Source organism: Primulina huaijiensis, unplaced genomic scaffold (genome assembly GCF_012295235.1).
Source record: "Primulina huaijiensis isolate GDHJ02 unplaced genomic scaffold, ASM1229523v2 scaffold42781, whole genome shotgun sequence".
In the NCBI taxonomy this organism is placed as follows: domain Eukaryota; kingdom Viridiplantae; phylum Streptophyta; class Magnoliopsida; order Lamiales; family Gesneriaceae; genus Primulina; species Primulina huaijiensis.
Window position 1 is genome coordinate 314,060 of NW_027360306.1, and position 17,023 is coordinate 331,082.

A 17,023-nucleotide genomic window follows, 5' to 3' on the forward strand; every position below is an offset into this window, starting at 1 on the left:
TGCATTTGTGCTATTTCATAAAGTTCCAACAGAACCTTGATTAATCTCCATCATCATGGCCGTCACTTCTGCCGTAAAATTCACATCCACCATTCCCATCACTCTCTTTCTCTTGGCAACTTTCATTCCTGCTGGAAAGTCCCAAGAATACTTTGCAAGGGAATTGTCCAGACAAGAAATGGGCCTCAAGAGACAAAAACTCAGCCACCTTCACTTCTACTTCCACGACATAGTCAGTGGCCCCAACCCCACCGCCGTTCGGGTCGCGGAGGCCGCAGTCACGAACTCCTCCGTCACCGGCTTCGGCGCGGTGGTTATGATCGACGACCCGTTGACTCTTGGCCCAGAAATGAGCTCGGAAATCGTGGGGAGAGCATAAGGGATATACGCGTCGGCTGATTTGCATAACTTGGGTTTTTTGATGGTACTGAACTATGTTTTCACGGAGGGGAAATTCAACGGCAGCACGCTCAGTATATTGGGGAGGAACGCGGTTTTATCCGGCGTGAGGGAGATGCCGGTTGTGGGCGGCAGCGGTGTTTTCCGGTTTGCGAGCGGCTACGCTCAGGCGAAGACTCGTGCTTTCAATAAAACCGGGGACGCTGTGGTGGAGTACAATGTCTATGTTTTCCATTATTGATTGATTTTCATGTTTAATTTCATCATTGATATTTCGTTAAGTACTGAATATTAAAATCTTTTTTCTAAATAAAAAATAGAATTGCATCTTTCTACCTAAGAAAACTTTAAATTTCAAATTATGAATTAATTTTGGCCACCTGTCACAAGAAGAAATCTGTAAAATATTTACTATGTCTGAATGAGTTGGTCATGTACGCCTGCTGCCGTTTATCGAATAGGTGTTTGGTGAGACGGTATTATGAATATTTATTTATGAGACGAGTCAACTCTATCGATATTCACAATAAAAAGTAATACTCTTAGCATAAAAAAGAATATTTTTTCATAGATGATTCGAATAAGAGATCCGTCTCATAAAATAGGATCTGTGAGATCGTCTCACATAAATTTTTGGCCACTTTTTATTTATATATTATTATATTTTATATAGTGGGTTTAGGTAAAGATTGATAATATTTTCAAACGTATGCACCCCTCGTTTCGTACCTGCAACAGTTCTTATTATATATAGCTTATTATTTAATTTATCAGAATTATTATACGATGAGATGGATTTAAAAGACTTTAGTTAAATGTTTAGGTGTCTTCAAATTCTGTGTCATTATTATATCATACTAGGACATTTATTCTATGTAATATAATTAAGAGACGCGTTTTTATGCTACCTATTGTTGATATCTAAAACATGACATTGAAATATGCTAAAATTATGTAAATAGGTATTCATGAGGTTCATTTTTTTTTTTACATAAAAAATTACTACGAATAGAGACCATGCTTGTAGTCCAGTGGTCTCACCCCCTGTCGGAATAGCCGGTTTCTCGGGTTCGATTCTTCCTTCCCGCGTGAGTTGTAATAAAAAAAAATTTACTTCGAATAGTTTTCAAAAGTTGAGCTCATATATTGTGAAACCATCTTACAGATTAATATATATAAGTTAAGGAGAAAATATGTCTCACAAAATTTATCCATAAAATATTTTAATAAAAGTTTTGTGTCAAAAGTTCATGACAAAGAATCAAATATGACATTTAAATATGTTTTAAATAACAATTATTATATAAATTAAAGTAATATGAAAGGTAAAGATGAATATCTTGATTCGCTAGAATATAATGTTGTGTTTGAATTGATAAATTTCAGATATATGAATTTCTATTATATTCGAATATAATTTTATTGTTTAGAGAAGACCATAAATTTCAAATATACATCTTACATGTTTATATAGAATTTTATTTTAATTATGATGTTGACTGAATTATTATATCATTTGAAATTTTTTATACTCTACACTGATAATATAGAAAAATAAATAAAACATAAATTTAAAATTTAATATATTATTTTATTTTAATAATAAAATCATAATCAAAATCAATGGATTTCTAATTCTCAAAACAAACACAACCTAAGCTCGTTCCGGAGAAGTATATTGGACTCAAACTGCTTTCGAAGCCCACTGCAAGAACATTCATGACATGAGAAGCATTTCAACAAACATCTTCCCATCATTCTTTCAAAGCAACAATATCCCCTTCTCTCCACTTCATAATCTTCACCATTTCCGTTCGATAGCAAAAGTTCGATTAAAATGGGTGAAAAATCGTTCGATGGACCACATTACTGATACCCAGACTGACCTTAAGGCTGCGTGTCTCATCAAAGACGCTATAGCACGTTCATCCACGGCCTATTTAACTTCAAAATCACTGTTAGACTCTCAAAAGCTGCTCGGCCTCACCGTGCCAACTCTGCGCTTCGTCCGAAGGTACCCCACTCTGTTCGAGGAGTTCGCTCACCCGAAATACCCCTCTCTGCCTTGTTTTAAGCTGACCCAGCTGGGACAAAGGATGCACGACTGGGAAATTAGAGTGTTTAATGAATCTGAAGATGATATTGTCGAAAGACTTTGCCGGCTTCTTATGATGACAAGGAATAAAATGGTAAAGTTTCCTGCTTTGTAAATGTATTTCGTTTTTGGTGTTTTTCCTCGTGCGATTGGTTGGATTTCTTCTGATAAGGCTTTTTCTAGAGTTGTAGAACTGATAAGATTTTTGTTTTTATTTGCTGATTGACGGCTGATCTTGAGCTAAAGTAACATTTGAGAAAATAATAGTCCAACTGATTTTCACGCTTTTTTTCCCCAGTGTGTTCTCTCGAGCTTTTGTTTTTTGTAATCAAAAAGTCATTTTACCCTAGAGTTCAGTTTTAGAATGGTACCAATGCTGGTGCATTGTGTTCGTATAATTCGTGCCCTTATTTGGATTTCTTACCTGTGATGCTTTCTTATTTTAAAGTTGCCCCTGCAAGCAATACATCCTTTGAAATGGGATTTGGGATTACCAGACGATTTTGACCGAAACTTGGTTAGAAAATTTCCAGACCATTTTCGGGTTTTCAAGGGAACAAATGGATCGAACAGTTTGAAGCTTGTTCACTGGCCGGAGGAATATTCAGTCTCTATGTTGCAGAAGATGAACGAAAAGGGCATCGGAGGTAGCATCGTTGACACTTCTAGTGATGCCGTGTCTGGTTATGGCAATTATAAAAGGGGGAAGGCTGCATTAGAGTTTAGCATGAGTTTTCCGAGAGGTTATGGGGCTCAAAAAAGGGTGAAAGCATGGATGGATGAGTTTCAGAAGCTGCCATACATTTCTCCCTACGAGGATTCGAGGGCAATTGATCCGAATAGTGAGCTTATGGAGAAACGAGTTGTTGGGGTGTTACACGAGTTTCTGTGGCTGACTATTTACAAGAAAACGAAAAGAAATTACCTTAGGAGCTTGAGAGAGGAACTGAATCTTCCGCACAAGTTCACTAGAATATTTACAAGATACCCTGGTATATTCTACCTCACACTGAAATGTAAGACGACGACTGTGGTGCTAAGAGAGGGTTACCGTCGAGGCAGATTGGTTGACCCACACCCTCTTACCCGCCTTAGGGACAAATTACAATACGTGATGAGAACTGGGTTAATTTATCGAAATAAAGCTGTGGATATTTTAACCAGTCTTGATCATTCATTTGATAATAATGTGGCCAACTACACAAAAGAAGAAGACATTGATGAAGAAGACATGGAAGTTACTGATGAATGCTGTGATTCTGAGGAAGAAATTGGTTCCGAGAAGGATTAGCAAGCTATTTGAGTTTAGTTTAAGTTCGACGTCTCTCCTTTGGCAAGAAAACTTGCCTGCATGATTTTATCCTCATCTTCAGATTGACAAGAATTTATATTTCTATAGGTGGAGGCACGATCTGAATTTTTTGAGCTTTATATTTCTCCATTCTCGAATAGAGTTTTGTTTCCGTTTTTCGAGTCTTTACTCATGACAACTTTGCTTTAGACAAATGTTGCTCAAGTGGGAAGACACCATAGTTGATCTGTTACATGTGATATAATTTGATTGTCTTACAACCAGGGAGGTTTTCATTGTCACTCATCTTATTTATGCATCATCTTTGATCCTGTTACTCACAGACTAGGTAGAAGGATGTTGTGTATTTCAAACCCTTTTGTTTATTAATGGATTTTCTTTCTTATGAAATAACTTTAATATTGTTTTGATATAATGTTTACTTACCGTGTCCAACAATGAAGTGGTAATAACGTGATGAGGAATATCAAAATTGTGAAACCAATAGATGATGATAAGCACAAAGATGAACACGATAGGTGAACATCACATTCAAACTGACCTTTATTATACTTAATAATTTGTATGGATAAAGCTTTTTTCAGTAGTTCCTCTCTTTAATTCATTTAATTAAAATGTACAACTGTTTTCTAATTTCTTTAATACATCATTAAAAACACTCATCTGATTTGATTTATACAATTGTTAAAACAAATATATAAATGATCGAACCCTATAATGTGTCATCCCAGTTAGTACATACTAATAATCAAATCAAATATTTTTAAGCTTTTCCGCGTATCCGATTATATCGCACGAATAATATTTGTTATAAATTTTTTTACCCATTCTGAATCTGATTGCTTGATGATGAAATATAAGAATAAAAGTTTCTTGTCAAATACGTGAGTGAAAATCTCACGTCCTTTATACAAGCAATGTTTTTTTTTTTTTTGCACAGTATACATAATAACAACAAATGATGTTATTCTTGCTCGCAAGGACATTTGATAAATTATTGTTATTACTATGAATAAATTGGATACAAAAATAGGTAGCTTCGACGAGTTTAAATATGAAAAAAAATAATTTAAGTTTTATGTGTTCTTCATTTTGAATCGTTTAGGCATAACTAAAAGTGGAATGGGTGTGGGCAGCAGCAGGTATGGCATGTATCCACACCGATCAAAGTTTAGAATTCACATGGGAAAAGCTAAAGTTATCAATCAATGTGTTCTTTAACTGCAATTCTATCATGAAAATCTCTGGTAAATCTCGAAAGGATCACCATCACTTGAATAAAGAAACTGAAGAAAAAGAAAAACAGTATATTTTGCAATCATCTCAAAAGACGGATATCGACTTATCTTCTCTCTCTTTCCATTCAGAAAGAAGATGAGCTTCACAATCCTCCGAGTCGCAAGAAAATAAAAATTATATTGTACTCTTTCTGCAAACATAAATAATAAAGACGCAGGCTTGTGAACGGTTAATCCCAAGCACTAGTCATCCCCTGACCATATCCTCCACCTCCACCTCCACCTCCACTTCCACCATAACCGCCAAAACCACCACCGCTGCCTCCTCCGTAGTAGTCAGAACCACTCCCAGTTCGATTAAAAGAGGAGTCCCTTCTAAAATCACGACCACCAAAACGCCCACCACCACGCCTACTTTTACCCCCATATGGGGCTCGACTTGCAAACCGAGTCAACCATTCCGGTACTTCTTGATTTGCTTCCTGCATCAAATCAGCTAATGACTTAGCCAAAGACGTGTTATTTTCGTTGAAGAATGCAGTTGCCAATCCTGTCTTGCCAGCACGACCCGTACGTCCTATCCGATGGACATAATCATCTATGTCATTGGGAAGATCAAAGTTGATTACATGAGCAACATGTGGAATATCAAGACCACGAGCAGCCACATCCGTTGCAACCAATATTGGCGTGTTCCCACTCTTGAAGGATCTGAGTGCTAGCTCCCTTTCCTGGAGCCAAACATCAAACAAAATCATACTTATTATAAATAACCAGTAGCAGAAAAACCAATTGTTTACTCAATTACTATACGTGGCTAGAAGCATAAATATCATGGGCACATAATCACAGCATTCAATTTTCTTCATGAATCATAATGGTATTTTGCAAGTGTTTAAGACAACTAAAGTCATTCCATGAGGACTAGCAAAACATGTACTAGACAACATTCCTGCAATTTCATGTCAGACAGGGCAGATTGCATAAAAGAAGATCTAAAGAAGGACTGAAGATGCATCCCATCAAATTACATTAGCCCCAGATGTACAACACCTAAATACAGATGCAAACCCTAATCATCAAATATCATAATAACCCCTCTTGAAACAACCCTTGCCTTCAGGTCAATAAAGCCACCTACTTCTGTACACCATGTCACCTCTCCTTGGATTCTATCTTACCAAATGTTGACCAAGCATGAAGCTGATCACCACAAGCTGACCTAGAGCCTCCCATCCCGCTCCACTGCCCCAAAGTTTTATGCAATGACACAATAATCAGGTAATAAAATTTTCAAGAAACTTGGTGGTATAGAAAAGTGTGAGGGCAGAACAAGCAGTCAGGAAATCAGGCGGAGGAGTGTTGATAGAAAGATGAGTTGAAAAATGGCTGCTAGTACAATAAAATAAAAGAAAAAAAGAAAAAAAATTGGAGTTAAATTTTACATGGTCAGACAGAGGTAGAAAGGGGAACAGGGAACACAATTAGTTAACTTACGAAACACCAACACTCAGACAAAATTGATTTTAAAAAAACATATCAATCATGTATATATCTACATTCCAACAATTTTGAAGTATTTTCACATGTTTCTCATCTCACAACATAGGGCAAAACGATAAAAGCATATATGTTCTTCAACACACATGAAGAAAGGTGATTTTTTTAAAAGTTTGTTTCCATAATTCATTTATTTATATACAAGTATTATTCGCAATGAAGGCAAATATTCTATATCATGGCAAGGAACGATGTTAGATTATCATTCAGTTGCATTTTACTACCTGTTGTGTTCTATCTCCATGAATTGTAGTAGCAGGAAAACCATTAACACACAACCAATTTTCCAATGAGTCAGCTCCTTTCTTTGTTTCCACAAATACTAAAGTAAGAGATTGCTGCAAGAATGAACAATAATAATGAAACCAAAAAATGCCCTTGAACTAAACAAAATAATGATGAATTCAGTAAGTTTGAAACAATGACGAAGCCAAGAAATGAATAATTTCAACCCCAGAGTTAGTAGAAGAGCAAAGGAACATTGTGCTCAAAGTTATCATAGAACAAGGCGAGGCATAAATTGTTCCGGCTCAAGGCTCCTTCAAGGAACATGCACTAGAATATCTTCTATCTAAATATCTAAAAATATTACCTTTCGTATATATACAATGTGTACATTACAAACAATTAAAACAATGAAACAAATACTTGTCGGTCTATAAGCAAAAACTGAAAGACAATTATATTGCATTTCATCTTAAAGTTGTTATCCCTACATTTAGTGTTTGCTTCAAAGGCACCTTGAGGTTTAAAGATCAATACAAGGCATTATGCTTAAGAAGTGGTGAGTGTGCTAAATTGAAGGGTTACGCGTTAGCTTGTACATAGGCACAAAGGCCAAGCATCGGTGAAACTTGAATCGAGGAGAATAATAACTGTGATTGGTCCAATCAACACAACATATAAAAAGATTTTTTACTAAACATGCAATAGAAAAATTAAAAAGTAAAAACAAAACTCCAATACAAAATTAGTCATAAGATAACATAATTTCTGAAGTCAGGATAATTTGGAAAACCAAATTTTAGTCGTTGCCATATTTGGCAACAATTTGATCAGATTACTTGTTTACTCATTATGATCAATAGTTAAGCTTTTTCAATCATAAAGTATGGAAGTAAAAACCTTTTGCAATATATGCAATGTGGGAATGCACATTATGCTGGTTCCACCAAAAGAACAGAAGTAAGCTAAAAGAGTATCAGCTCATACAATTCTTCTGAACGATCATTCATCAATAGAAATGACTTTGATCAAATAATCTTCATATAAACAAGATGAGCATAATTTAACAACAAAGCAAATTGAAAGATCAAACTAATCCAACAAACGCCAATTTCTGTATATTAACCACAGCATAAAATTAATTACCTTTCCCTGAATTCCGTTTGACCTCTGACCATGAATAAGATCCATCAAATAGCTTCTCTTGTCATTATCATGAACAAATTCAACTCTTTGAACAATCAAATCTGTACTTGAACCAACCCTTCCGACTGCCAAAAATATGTAATTTGAAAGAAAGTCGGATGCCAGTCTCTGCAGGCCAACAGTCGATATCAAAGGATTATTATGGGTATTAATATTCACAAGGACAGCAACATCACATGCCATACTATAAACGATTATAATTACAAAATAAGGAGAACAAAAAGATAAGTGATTTTCAGAATTATTTTTCCCAGATCAACAATCCATAAACTTAGATTTGTTTCAAGTTCAAAGATTCCAAGTTCACTCACACTACTCTATTCCAAACTACCATCAATCAACTTTCAGAGAGCAAATTTCAGCAAGATGAAATTATCTAATAACTTCCTCGACAATTCAGAAGTTGATCATAGCTAGCAAAGACAAAAAAGAATGGAAACTCAATCCGTTCAATACCTGGATCTCTTTTGGAAAGGTGGCACTAAATAGCACTGTCTGCCTTTCACCACGAGGAGGCATATCCATTTGCTCTACAATCTTTCTGATTTGCGGCTCAAAACCCATATCAAGCATTCTGTCAGCCTCATCAAGAGCCAAATATCGTATCATCTGTAATGAAACTTTTGCTCTCTCAAGCAAATCAACCAATCTTCCAGGAGTTGCCACAAGAATTTCTACTCCTCTCTCAAGTTCACGCAGCTGCGCAAAAAATCAATATATACAATAATTTATTTATATGAACTTTGAAAACATGATTCATATGTTTACTAATAATTTCTGTTTATGTTATAATTGAATTTTTGTGCAATACATTTTTAATTAACATTTTAGTAAAATTTACTTTATAAATGTGAATTCTAAATGTATGCCTACGCGCCTTGCTTCGATAAAGTGAGTGCTTTTGCCTTGCACCTCAGGCTCAAAGAGCATGTGCGCCTTGCGCCTTAAATAACTATGGTCATATGTGGTTATTATCAATATTTCTAAATTTGCTAGTTTAACAATGACAATTATTTGAATACCATTTACCGTTTTGTTTTTCTTATCATAGCTAAAAAATTATCTTTTCTAAACTGAACGTTGCAGCTAAAACCAGAAAGAAGTGGAGATAAAAAGTTAATTATTTAATGATCATTTACCTTACAAAATATATATGAAATAAAAAATAAAACCAAGGAGGAGTGGTACATAACAATTCATGTATTCATGTGCAAAATAAAGAAAAAAACATCTATGACCTGCTGATTTATTGGTGCACCTCCATATGCGACAACTACTCTGACACCGGTTTGGTAGGAAAACTTCCTAGCTTCTTCGTGTATCTGAAGGTAAAAGATGCAAAATAGCAAACATATTCCCTCTCAAAATGTGAAGTCATCAGTTGCACAAAAGTATAAAATAGCATGAAACTAATGCTCGTTAGATAACTTGACCTACCTGCATTGAGAGTTCTCTTGTTGGTGAAAGAATAAGTGCTAGTGGAAAAACAGTGCGGGCACCACGTGGTCTCATTGGAGACTGCCCCCTCATAATTCCACTGATGATTGGAAAGCAAAACGCAGCAGTCTTTCCCGAGCCAGTTTGAGCACAAGCCATAAGATCTCGTCCTGCCAGTGAAATTGGTATTGCATGTCGCTGAATTGGGGTTGGTTTTACATACTTACACCTTCGAATATTCAAATTGAGAGCATCACCTAAATCTATCTCCGCAAATGTATTTACGGGAGGCGGTACATCTTCACCACTTGTCTCCACAGGAATATCCTCATACGCATCAAAGTTAATACCACTATTCTCCTGTTCAACAAATGCACATTCAGTGTCTGTATCCAGATCTTCATTACCAAAAGGGTTGACCTCTCGGTCCCTGTTACCCCAGCCACTACTTCCACGGGTTCCATAATTATATCCCTGTCGTCCATAATCAGACCTAGGTCCAACCCATCGAGATCCACTTGTTGATCCACTATACCCCGACCTGTCATTACCTGCTGGTGCACCACTAAGGGATGGAGCAGGTGGCTTTGACGAAGGAGGCTTGTTCCTGAGATGTGGTGGGACATATGCGGGCTTGGTGGGAGCCAATGTGAGTTCACTGACTCCACTGGTCCCAGCATTATCAGAAAATCCAGAAGCTGCATTCTCGACGGCGTCTGCCCATGAATTTTTCATTTTTAAACAACCTCTTGACTGCAGATAAATTAGAGTAAACCTATCTCAAAATTTTCAGACTAATCTCGTAGCTTCCTTGTTATCACACTCCCTGGTTAAAGAACAATTTTTTTTAAAAAAGAAAAAGGCAAATTTGAAACAAACCAAAGCTAATGCATCGTCAAGCTGATAAATCAATCTTGATTCGTGACTGAAAATGAAGGGGAAGAAAAAAATGGGAGTAAGTATATACAAGAATGCCCTCATTATAGAAAAAAAAGATAAAAATTTGACACGAAACAATGCAAATTGCATCATCAAAAAGATAAATCGATCTTTATTCGTCACTAAAAATGAAGGGGGAGAAAAATCTGGGACTAAGTAAATACAAACATTGCCCTGATTAAAGAACAGTTTTTGGAGGAAAAAAAATAAAATTCAACAGTTTTTAAAAAAATAAACTCGAAATTTGACACGAACCGACGTAAACTGCGTCATCAAACTGATAAGTCGATCTTGATTCATCACTAAAATGGAAAGGGGAAAAAAATCCGGGAGTAAGTAAATACAAGCAAAAACCGGGAACCCATGCGGATGTTCAACACAAAAAGAAACAGAAACACAACAACAACAAAAAAAACCTTCGTACAAACACAGATTACGTACAAACAGGCAGAAGATCCGTCTCAAAACGTTCAACTTTTAAACTTCAATGCAGTATAACAAATGCTAGGGCATATATAATATGCAGATATGCACAGATAAATTACACAGATACGCCGAGAGATAAGTCCAAAAACGTGGAATTGCATGTTCATGTTTCAGTATCTAAGAGCGGGTGAACCTTTTACCTGAGAGAGATCAGCCCTAGCTTTTCGGCGATAGCATGTTTGGAATAGAGACGGTGAAAATAAATATTTTGAAACCCTAGCTTTACGGGGAGGAGAAAAAGGGGAAGAGAGAATATAGGGATGAGAGGAATTGGGACACAAATTAGAGAATATAGGAACTAAAAATTATTTCAATTTTTTTTAAAAAAAATCATTTATAATAATTAATAGTACATGTATCTATTGTACCTGATCAATTTTATTAAAATTAAAAATATTATAGTAACCATCTAAGAAGGACACCAATTTTTTAACTTTACCTTTATATGATATTAATATTATATTTTTTTATTTTAATTTCAACATATTTTTATTTTTATGTTTTTTATTTCTACAATTCAAATATCAATTTAGTCTCTCCATATTTTGAAAATTTTCATTTTAGTCCATCGATAATGATAAAAAAAATATATATACACATGCATTGCATGTGCAGAATAACTAATATTTATGGTAAAAAAAAACATTTTAAAGCTAATTAATCGCTTCTACGCCAAATAAAAATTATTCTATATAATTAATTTATACTTTCTTTATTTAAATATATATCATCGTTTATGTAGATTTATTTTGACAGTGCCGAACTTTTATATACTAATAAGAATAATTAACTTATTCAACACTAAACTGTTATTAATTAAAAAAATTATCATAAAAGCATTTAACGCGTGCACGTAAACTATAATATATTAAATCGAACAAGCTTTTACTCAAATTAATTAATTACAACATTTTAAATCACTCGTCTACAAACAAATACACATTTGATATTTTAAACTATCGTTTTTCTTAGGCTACAATTGGATTTAAAGAATGAATTAAAATCAGGGCATTTGAAAATATAATTGGTGTTCACTTATATTTAATTTTAGATTTATGACGTATATCCGAGTTCAGGGCTTCGGTTTTCCACTATCCTCCCCAACTCAAACCCAAACCCCCGACCCAGCCCAGTACATATATTTCTTTATATCTTTTAGCACTTCTTCGACAAAAATTTTCAGGGTTTTGTTTGTTTGGGTTGATGGACTGATCTCTTCGTTTGTTTGGTTGAAAACGAGTGTATCTATTATTTATCCACATCAATCAAATAATTAATTATTTATCATATATTAATCAAATCATTTAATTAAAAACCACAACATTATCTTATGTATCACCGTTTATCAATATTCATTAATTATTGAGAAAGACTAAATCTGAATTTATCATCTTATCTCAAATTTAATCAATCAAACCAAATATATTATTGTTCATTAAGTAATATTAACATCCTACTTATAATTTTAATAATTACGAGATTATTTATCATATCCAATTGCATCGACCCAACTAAACGCAACTTTAAAAGATAGTTTGCACCATATAATTTTGATTATTATAAATGAGAGAAGAGCATATATTATTTGATTTGTAATTTATAATCCACATCCATCTTGTGTGGAGTCGATTTTAAAATTGTAATATGATGACGTTGTAAATCTTAATCAAATACTAGTAAAAGATGCATATGCGTTGCATGTGTTATTATTATTTTCAATTTGATCAAATAATATTAAACAATTAACACAAAATTATTTTTTTATTTAAAAGAGTTATTCGATTTAATAAAGAAGTTTTGTTTATATTTTTTCATATGTAAAATATGGAGTGACTTGAAGAGATTTTTAGTAAGGTAAGAATGATAATTATGAAATTAAATATTTTGGTGTACTCTAACGTAATTACTATAAGAGTCACACAAAATAAGATAGTATAGATTATAGCCGTGAAAATGAATTCATTCATGTATGATAATTGTCAATCAAGGGAAAGTGTGGAAGATTCAAAGAAATAAAAAACGTGTTATCGAGATGGTAGAGATAAATATTGTTCTCTTGATTAAAACATTTTGAGTTTGATTTTGAATAATATCGAATAAATAATAATATGTTTGGTTTCATTCATTCAAATTTTAGATTTTTAGTTACTAAATAAATAAAATAAAGTAAGATATATTTTCTTTAATCGACTAGATGTAGAAAATTTTTTGATGAGAATATGAGATTTTAGGGAAGATTAATCGGCTAAAACAACACACTCCGTGTAGCTTAAAAACTCCCAAAAATTTGTTTTGTTTTTTTTAATATTGTCATACCAAATGGATAAATATAATTTATAAATCTGATACTCTGTCCTGTTTGCCGTATTGAATAGATGGTTCCATCGGCTCCCAGTTGTTTAATTTGGTCAATGAAGGGAGAATTCATTCATCTCGTATATCCAAGTCAATTCCTTAATATGTAAGAATTTAAACAGATGCATGTATCTTCTGTCCACACCATATTTTATATTGAACAATTTTTAAATTTATATTATACCGATATTATTAAGTAAGAACCATAGTTATAATCAAACGACAATCGTTTTATTTAATTTTTGTTTTATAAAATACATTTCCATATTGCAAATTACTCGAATTGAATATAAGTTTTTCTGACATTTATTATACGAGCATCTTCGTTTCTCTGGTAAGGACTAGGAACCACGACAAATCTTTCGAATAATTAATATATATTAGACAAAAACTTGTGTGAAACAGTTTCACGGATCGTATTTTGTGAGACGAGTCTCTTATTAGGCTCATCGATGAAAAATTATTACTTTTTATGCTAAGTTATAGTTTGGTACATTGGATAAGAGAGAGATTGATAAATAATCCTCATTATCACACGTTTGGCACCTTTTTAGAAATCCCATGATCGTGGTAAATAAGTTTATAAAAGGATAAAATATCCACTTTATGAGATGTGATAATTTTAATTTAATGACAAAAAACATCACAAATGACTTAATTGCCCTCAATATATAAAAATCCTAAATCCTATCGTTCTCTCATTTCACTGCCCCATCAAATAAATATGTTTATTTATTTCTATATATTATATAATATGATAATTATATAAACGAACTCGAGATAATTATATAAATGATTTTTATAAACTTCAATAAAATTATTAGTATCACTCGATTAACTTAAAAATTGATATTTGATTTGACTCACAAAATCAAGAGCTCAATTATCATATTATATAATATATAAAATTNCATCACAAATGACTTAATTGCCCTCAATATATAAAAATCCTAAATCCTATCGTTCTCTCATTTCACTGTCCCATCAAATAAATATGTTTATTTATTTCTATATATTATATAATATGATAATTATATAAACGAACTCGAGATAATTATATAAATGATTTTTATAAACTTCAATAAAATTATTAGTATCACTCGATTAACTTAAAAATTGATATTTGACTTCACTCACAAAATCAAGAGCTCAATTATCATATTATATAATATATAAAATTGGGTAAAAATAAATAAATCATGCAAGCACCGTCGGCACATGAACAAATAAGAAATATGAACTCAAGCAACAACTTTGAAATTATAAAATTTATTATGATAAGGTTTATTTTGTCATTACAGTCTAATATATAAATTTAATCACTCTTATTAAAATCATACCAAACATTAATTATAATATTCTACATCTTATTTATCATTAACTTATCCTTATATTATATATCACATGTTTATCTTATTACGTGTACCAAACTATGCCTAAAAATATTATTTTTTATTATGAATATAGGTAGGGTTGACCTGTCTCACAGATAAAGATTCATGAGATCGTATCATCATAGACCTACTTTTAATAGAAACAAAAAACACATAAAAAGAATTGTTGTTTTCAAATAGGCCCGATAATATCAACAAGATATTTTCTATATAAAAAAAAAACACAAACAAAAAACAAAATATAAAAAAGAGAATAGCGATAATTCACTAATAATTATGTGTGGATAAGGAGAAGAAAAAATCAGACCCACACCTGTTTAGAAAAGATATGGCAATCCCAACTCATCAAACTTATCTGTTACCAACGTGGCGTCCAGTTATGAATCTCTTTCTACGGAAATTCCAAAATAGGGCCCGCTCCTTGTCCATTCATCGCATTTCGCCACCTCCCTTATCCTCTTTAAAAAAAATTTATTCGATAAATTATTGAATGAAAAATCACAATTTTAACTTTTATATTTGATCGTTTATATTTCGTTTTCTATGTTGTAAAAATTGAATTAAAAGATGTTATTTTTTTAAAATTTTTTTTGATTTTTTCAATATGAGTCTATACGACATCGATACGACGTTAACGTGACTCTCATTGATATATGTAATGTCAATAAAGAAATTTACTAACATAAAAAAGGGTTAAAAAATTATTTACCAAAATATAAATTTTACATTATTATAATCACTCGGTCATGCCCGTCGTAATAGAAACACCGTTTCGTTTTTATTCTATATATATATTCAATTTCTCAGTCACACTCGAGATACTTTTATGTGTTGTCTATATGTTATTTTGCCATTAACTCATGAGGGCAGAGATGACACGCAAGGTTAAGGTCATGACAGTTATTTTCAATTTTAATATTTTATTTAATTTTTATAGTAATCATTTCTGATCCATGCGGCCCATGTGAGGGGTTGCCATATTAAATTTTATTTGTAAATATATAAAGTAGTTGTATTATGATACGATACGATGAATCTTTATCTATGAAACGAATCAATTTTATCGATATTCACAATAAAAAGTAATATTTTTTCATGGATGACTCAAATAAAAGATCTGTCTCACAAAATACGACCCGTGAGACCGTCTCACATAAGTTTTACAAACTTTATTGGGTCGTTATGTTGTATCATATCATGTATATTTAGCTATTTTAACTTAATGAATATAAAATATTTTCAGATATTAGAATACTATTTATCAAGTTGGAAATTACAAAAGATTAAAGTATTTTTTCAAGATTATATGAAGCATATGATTATATTTATTTTTATTGTTGAAAACAAAAATAAAAATTAAAAGATAAAAATTAAAAGATGATAACCAAATATTGCCTAAGTTTCACGGGTTTTTTTTTTAAAATATTATAAATTAATAAAAATATTGTAAAAATATGGCAACTTCAAAAACTTTGTAAAACTAATACAATCCNTACCTTTTCAAATGTCGTTGTACGGAATTTGTAATTAAATCAGCTACCGGAAGAGAATCACGGATTCTTTATAACTCATTCTTATATTAAATTAAATTATTTATATTAAAAATACTAACCTTGAAATATTTTCAAAAATCAAAAAATCATATTTATTATTTTTTTAATATTCAAATTATTGTTTAATATCGCTATTAATATTAAAAATATACTATTTAATTAAATTATACTTAATCATATAATGTTAGTGAACAAAATTATATTACATTAATATAATATAAATAATACAAACAAAATATTAAAAAAATTAATTAAATTACCTTCTCAGACGTAAAAACTTGTAATAATATCAATGGACGATGCTAATATCTGAAATAAATGACAAGTATTATAAAAAAAATTACACAAAAAAATTTACTTCTTAATATATAATTATACTATACATAAAATTTCACGTAAATATAAAGTCCGTAATTTATATACATATTATAATTCCAATAAAACAATTAATATTATAATTATTGTAATTAAACTAAATATGGTTATTATTATTTTTACTTAAAACTACTAGGATTAAATTAAGTATAGTTTTTATTATTATATCACGTAAATATAATTATTGTAATTATTGTAATATTATATCACGTAAATATAATTATTGTAATTGTTGTAGATATAATATTACATCAAGTAAATATAATTATTGTAATTAAACAAAGTATAGTTAGTAAAGACGGTGCTGGAAAGAATGTTTGATGCTCGGTGATCGAAAGAAATAATTTTGCTCCTAAGTTGCTCGGTTTTGGTGATAAAATAAGATCATCACCGCATTTGAATAGGCAGAAAGAAGGTTACGGGTTAATGGATATTGAATCCGTGGTTTT

General features: G+C 32.0%; 3 protein-coding genes across 5 annotated transcripts; 2 read left to right on the forward strand and 1 right to left on the reverse strand.

Moving 5' to 3' along the window:
- LOC140969834 (dirigent protein 21-like) lies at positions 1-689 on the forward strand. Its single transcript, XM_073431343.1, is given in 1 exon segment — positions 1-689. A coding segment is annotated over 1 exon segment (585 nt). The 5' UTR covers positions 1-55; the 3' UTR covers positions 641-689.
- A 1,359-nt stretch (positions 690-2,048) lies between these two features.
- Positions 2,049-3,917, forward strand: LOC140969852 (protein WHAT'S THIS FACTOR 9, mitochondrial). Its single transcript, XM_073431367.1, has 2 exons — positions 2,049-2,588; positions 2,943-3,917. Exons 1-2 carry the CDS (start codon positions 2,124-2,126, stop codon positions 3,783-3,785), a joined length of 1,308 nt encoding a protein of 435 aa, XP_073287468.1. The 5' UTR covers positions 2,049-2,123; the 3' UTR covers positions 3,786-3,917.
- A 1,066-nt stretch (positions 3,918-4,983) lies between these two features.
- Positions 4,984-11,186, reverse strand: LOC140969798 (DEAD-box ATP-dependent RNA helicase 11-like). Of its 3 annotated transcripts, none has more exons than XM_073431259.1 (7): positions 11,038-11,186; positions 9,473-10,225; positions 9,274-9,357; positions 8,492-8,734; positions 7,976-8,143; positions 6,829-6,942; positions 4,984-5,775 (listed from the first exon to the last, which is right to left on the reverse strand). In XM_073431259.1, exons 2-7 carry the CDS (start codon positions 10,205-10,207, stop codon positions 5,275-5,277), a joined length of 1,845 nt encoding a protein of 614 aa, XP_073287360.1. In that variant the 5' UTR covers positions 10,208-10,225; positions 11,038-11,186; the 3' UTR covers positions 4,984-5,274. The 3 variants fall into 3 exon arrangements, with proteins under 3 accessions (XP_073287360.1, XP_073287359.1, XP_073287358.1); XM_073431258.1 differs by having other exon boundaries at positions 9,473-10,298; positions 11,038-11,177; XM_073431257.1 differs by having other exon boundaries at positions 9,473-10,397; positions 11,038-11,172.
- Between the last annotated feature and the right edge of the window lie 5,837 nt (positions 11,187-17,023).